Here is a 6,015-nt window from a genome sequence, read left to right as displayed (position 1 = left end):
TTTTAAATTACAAAAAAATTGTACTTGTTTCTATTTTTTGTGTGATGGTTTCAAAAAGAACAAAATTATTTTAAAGTGTAAAGGAAATCTTAGTATTTTTTTAGTTTTTTTTTTTTTGTCTTAAAATATTGATGCAGGATTTGTTCTTTAAATAAATAAATTCATATGTGTTACCTGCTGACTTCTTTTCTTCTCCTTTTCATGAGACAGTAAATGTTGATGCTGCTGTCCGCGTCTTTAAAGGGAATCCGACCTATTCGGAGTCTGATGTGGAAGTTTTCTGCTACTGGTGAAGAACGAAACAGAGACGACAAGGCTTTTTTTCAATTTTCTTTTGCAAAAAAACCTTAAGTGAAGAAGACACTAGTGTTCATGCTTGACAATGCACCGTCACATGCAGAGCCGGACCTAACCGACTTGGTGCCCTAGGCAAGACCTCAACTAGTGCCCCTGGTATTGTAACCAACTCCACCAACAATCACATCACATATACACTTCAAGAAAGCTGACATAAAGCTTTATGTTTTGCAGGTTTTCTTCATTTTAAAATGAAAATTACCTCTAAAAGAACATAAATGAAATGTTCATTTTTTTCAATCATATTTTTATTTGGGGTTTTTCAAATTAAAAAAAAAAAAAAAAAGAAAAGAAAATATAAACTAGGCAGCTCAGACATTTCACAGAAGGACACTACTAGAAAAAAAGAAGGTACACAGAACAGGTTATACATCTTACAAATGTTAAAGGTGGACCAAGAAGATGAAAAGGTAAGTCAGTCAGTTAGGCACTCCTTATTCACATTTGCAGACATGACTGTCCCATTATGGTTATCTTCAGGGTAAGGTGCAGTCATTGATCCTATGTGTCCTGGTTGGCAGTGTCACTTCTGTTAAGGAAACCCACAGTTAGTGTGTTAGCTAGGTTGGGATCAATATACTGTAGGTACAGATCCCATACCTTGTAAAATGTATCAGGTGTTGAGTGCAGCATACATGTAAGAAATTCCATAGGCATACACTGCATGATAATTTTGTGCCAGTTTTTCTTCGTTGGTGGCTTCTCCTTAATCCAGGATAACAGAATGTTTTTCCTTGCAGCATATATGCTAAAAGGTTCAACAGTCGTTTGTGATGTCTGTTGACAAGCTTCCTGTCAGGAAGGCCAAGAATAAGACAAACAGGGTCTGGCTCAACCTCCACACCAAATATTATACTCAGTTGCTCTACTATACCCGAGCAGTTCCGTTCTATTTTGGAACAGGACCACATGCAGTGAGTATAGTCTCCTATCTCAACTTTACATTTAAGGCAGAGAGGAGACAAAGTGGCATTCATTTTGTGTTGAAGGCTGGGTGAAATTTGCAGTCTATGTATAATTCTCAGCTGTATTGACCACGCCCTGTTGCATACAGAAAATATTTTCTGAAATGAAATGTTCTTTTAACACTGATATTTAGCAGGAAAAAAAATTATACAATTTCAAAAAAAATATTGCAATAGTAGTAGAATTGATTCAGTCATTATATAACATTAATTTTCACAGTACAGCCACTTTCAACAAAGCAACAGTCATGTATTAAGTGATGACTGAAAAGGCAGAAGCAAAATGTTTATTACATTTTCTACATTTTCTATCTAATGAAGCTAACAGCTTCCAAAGTGTAAAGAAAACAAAAACAAAACAAAAACAAGTAAATCATGAACACTTAAAGACTATAAAAACTGCTTTGCAAACCAGTATTTTAAAACAAAAGTGAACACAAGCTTTAAAATGTATACTGGCATCACTCCACAATTTAACCCAAATTTTATTAGATAAAATAATATTTTTCCTATTATCTTCAAATTTCCTTTCTCACTCATTTAGGGCGCAAGTGGCGCCCCCTATGGAAGGCAGGTGCCCCTAGCATTTGCCTATACTGCCTATGCCACGGACGGGCCCTGGTCACATGCCGCACGTTATTCCCAGGACAGGACGGCGTCTCAATTTAAAGAGGATCGCCTCATGAACTGGCCGGCCTGCTCACCTGATCTCAACCCAACTGAGAACTTGAGGTCAATAATAAAGAGGATCATTTACAGGGATGGCAGAAATACAGCTCAAAAGAGCCTCTTTGGAAAGCCAAACACAGTGCAGCTCACAGAGTCATCAGAGAAGTCATCAGAAACTAAATCAGTTTACAGTGACCTCTGACCCTCACTGAAAGAAGAGGAGGTTATATTGGACATTTGAGAAACACTTAAGATTTGAAATGTTTCAAAGACATCAACAGTCTTATTTTGTATACACATGTAAAGAAAACTTGTTTTTTGGTGAAGTTTGAATACAGTTGTAGTAGATGGTACCTAGTTTGTTTTTTTAAAGCATATTTCTATTGCACAATATCATTGTATACAGTCCAGATTGACAAAGAGAAGCGATCATATTTTTCCATTTTCTTACAATAACATAACAGCCAAACATACTAATAATGATTCATATTATTTAATGAGGGGCTGAACGGTGGTGCAGTGGGTAGCTGTTGCCTCACGGCTAGAAGGTTCCTGGTTTGAATCCCAGTCTGGGCAGGTGCCTTTTCTGTGTGGAGTTTGCATGTTGTCCCCGTGCAAGCGTGGGTTCTCTCTAGGTACTCTGGCTTCCTCCCACAGTCCAAAAACTGATCCTTCTAAATTGCCCGTAGGTGTGAGTGTGTGTGTGAATGGTTGTCTGTCTCTCTGTGTTAGTCTGTGATAGGTTGGGGACCTGCCCCGGGTGTACCCTGCCTTCCACCTGAAGCCAGCTGAGATAGGCTCCAGCCCCCCGTGAGCCCTCACGGGATAAGTAGTCAAGATAATGGATTGATGAATTATTTAGTGGATTTTTTACATAATGATGGGCAGCAAAAAATATGTCACATCAAGACTCATGTTAGAGGGTACAAAATAAATATAAAGAAAATTCAAGTGATTAAATGACAGCGTAAAACAGGTGGAACACACAGCCATCGGTGTGACAGGGTTATTCTTAATCTCCCATCCCACACCAACATTCTCCCCCAGACCCCTTAAATGTCTCAGCACTGGTCCCCATGCCTTATCAAACACTCTCATCCTTCCTGCAATCTTGAATCTAAGCTTTTCCATATGTTGGGTCTCGCCCAGCTCTCTCAGCCAGATCTCGGCACTCAGACTTCCATGATCTCAAAATAAGTTTTTTAGCCAGACGATACCAAGATTTAAAGCCCACTTGTCACTGCCAGAGTTCAGAGTGGTGTCACTAGTAGCTCCCAGAATGACCACCAGGGGGTCAGGCAACCATTTCTTGTTGAATGCTTTGGAGTCAAAATCAAACACTGAAGTCCAAAATGAGTGAAGGTTAGGACAGGTCCAAAGTTTGTGTGTAAGGGTGCCAGCTTGATGCTTGCATTTGTTACACAATGCTGATGCACTGGGATGGTACCTAATTTTTGATTTTCACAAGTTATATGCTCTTATCACCAACTTGCATCATAATTTGTCTCACTCATTTCTGCAGATTCTGCATTTATTTAAAAGTACAGTACTTTGAAAAGCATCATTTTAACCACACAGTTGAAGAAATATATTCACTATCTGACTTCCTAACACATTTGAAAATAACTGTTCACATATTTTTTTTTAAATATTCACAAAAATGCAACTTGCATGATTATTTGGAACGCAGTGTAAAGGTAATCCGACCTATTCTGAGTCTGTTGTGGCAGTTTAGACCAGGTCCTCCTTCACACCCTTTGTCTGCTGCAGGTTTTCAGCAGCAGGACAGGGTTGTGTATCCAGGCGGGAGGTTTAAGAGGTCTAAGACATCACAACTTAAAACACAGAAGGACCTGGTAACTTTGTGAGGAAGCAGGAGGTGGGGTGTCTCAAGCAGTTAAACACAGGAACCAAAATTACCATCACAAATATGAAAACCATAAACAGATACGTGACTTTAAGCACTTCATCGTGTCTCTCAAGTGATGATTCAGAGAAACACGGTCATCTGTTTGGTTCTGTCTCTAAAAAGAGTCTGACTATGAGCAGAAAGCGGAAGTGGTCACATTTATAGCTCCGCCGCAGACCAGCGAGCTGCACGCTGACAGGAAACATCACTCCACAAGAACACCAAGTCAAAATGGAGGACGCTGCAGTCTTTACACCATCAACACTCAGAGGGTTTATTAATGACAGTTTGTTAATACAGAATACGTTAAAAGAGGACTCCTTTTATTGAGATTTTTCCTCACAGCAGATGTTAAAGAAGTGAATACAAAAAACAAAAAGAACAAAATGTGCTTCCACTTCTACAGAAGCCCTGAGCAGACAAATCCTGACATCTGATTTACTCTGTGTTCCCACAGCACGTAATTCCAGATGATCACTTTGAACTTCAGAACTTCAATCTCCTGACACCCTGACAGGATCATACTGGAGCTAATGTTAATAAATGAACATGTCCAAAAAGTCATGAATAAATGACATAATAAAGAATATTGATGAGGAGGACTCAGCTCGGACTCGTGATGTGGACTTGATGGGAAAACAAGCTTTGATAAAGCTTATAGTTAGAGCTGGATCAGGCTTGGACCAGCTCTAAGTTATGCTGCTATAGGCTTACACTGACACACATGGATCCCATCTCACCCTCCACTCTCCCTGTCCCATTAAAGTTACTAACCATAGACCTTTCTGGAGTCCCTGAGCTCCCTTGTCTCGTAGGTTCCTCTGAGCTGCCGTAGACGTCCTCCTGCTGTGGACGTTCCAGACTCCAGCTGATACGGACGTACTGGACTCCAGCGGCAACAGCTTCTACTACTCGTCTCATCACTATCACCACTCCCTCTCTCTCTTACTCCCCTCTATCCCTCTTTCAAGACCCAACTCAGTCTCAGCAGATGTGTGTCTAACATGAGTCTGGTCCTGCTCGAGGTTTCTGCCTGTTAAAGGAAGTTTTTCCTCTCCGCTGTAACTAGCTAAATACTGTGAGGTGCAATGCTCATGGTGGATTAAGGTGGGGACAGACTGAGTCTTATCTTGTCTTGGTGTTGGGTCTCTGTTCATAATTTGACATAGAGTGGTCTAGACCTGCTCTGTTTGTAAAAGCGTCTTGAGATAACGTTTGTTGGTTGATATAAATCTGCGATGTGGAGTAAATGAAGTCTGAAAAAAACGTCTGTGGTTTGTTTCCACATGAAGCTGAGTAAATCAGATGTATGGATTCACGTCCGCTCAGGGCTTCAGTACATTTCACAGCTTCCACTAGAGTAGCATTATACATGACTTTATCGCTCACCACTACAGAAGATGACAGTCAGGGACTTATTCAATATCATGAATCAGCTTTTTCACAACATGCACACATGTTTCTTTACAGGAGAGAACTGTACAACACACAAAGGACAGGAGAGACACTGAATGAGAGATTGTTTCCTATAACTTATAGCCCAGTCCAGATCGACTAATGTGGCAGAACAGCGTCATGGCGAAGCACATTCCCAGGACCTGAAGATAAAAACAAAGGGATTCAAAATGAGACAAATAAAACTGTTTGTTTTTGTTTATCATGAAAAGAAATGTCTTCCCAGGAAATATCAAAGTACACGTGAACAAGTGAGCAATGGACAGTTTTTAAAGTAACTCTGGAAACAACAGTCCAACTACAGAAGTGATGATGTGTTCAGGTCTAAGGCAAAGTAAGACTTGACCCTCCAGGTATACCTCAGTTTCCCTGTAAATACAAAGCTACAAAGAGAGGCTTACGTTTCAAGGCTCCCTCCCTAGTGGACACTCAAGGAACTGCAGTGGCTTCATTTTTCATCATCAGAGGTTGCCACTTAGACTCAAATAAAAAGGGGACAGCCTCAGTAAATAAAACCTCCATCAGCTTACCTCAATAATACAAAGTATGATGACAGAAACCCCAGTGATTAGGAAATTCGCCTCGAATAAGTTCTTCATCGTCTCCAAACAGGCCTGCAAGCAGAGAGCGTCACGTTCACACAACTTAGCATTAATGCGA

The 6,015-nt window shown here is 40.2% G+C and overlaps 1 protein-coding gene across 1 annotated transcript in view; it reads right to left on the bottom strand.

Moving 5' to 3' along the window:
- Positions 1-4,146: 4,146 nt before the first annotated feature.
- The window catches only part of zgc:64051 (leukocyte surface antigen CD53), a 9,883-nt gene continuing 8,014 nt past the window's right edge, over positions 4,147-6,015 (bottom strand). The window contains exons 7-8 of the mRNA XM_034691741.1: positions 5,886-5,969; positions 4,147-5,498 (exon numbers count right to left, since the gene is read on the bottom strand). Of these exons, the coding sequence (XP_034547632.1) occupies positions 5,427-5,498; positions 5,886-5,969 (156 nt within the window). The 3' untranslated portion in view covers positions 4,147-5,426. The remainder of the gene's footprint in view (positions 5,499-5,885; positions 5,970-6,015) is intronic.

Source organism: Notolabrus celidotus, chromosome 9, assembly GCF_009762535.1.
Source record: "Notolabrus celidotus isolate fNotCel1 chromosome 9, fNotCel1.pri, whole genome shotgun sequence".
Lineage (NCBI taxonomy): Eukaryota > Metazoa > Chordata > Actinopteri > Labriformes > Labridae > Notolabrus > Notolabrus celidotus.
This window is presented reverse-complemented; position numbering and strand designations above follow the sequence as displayed.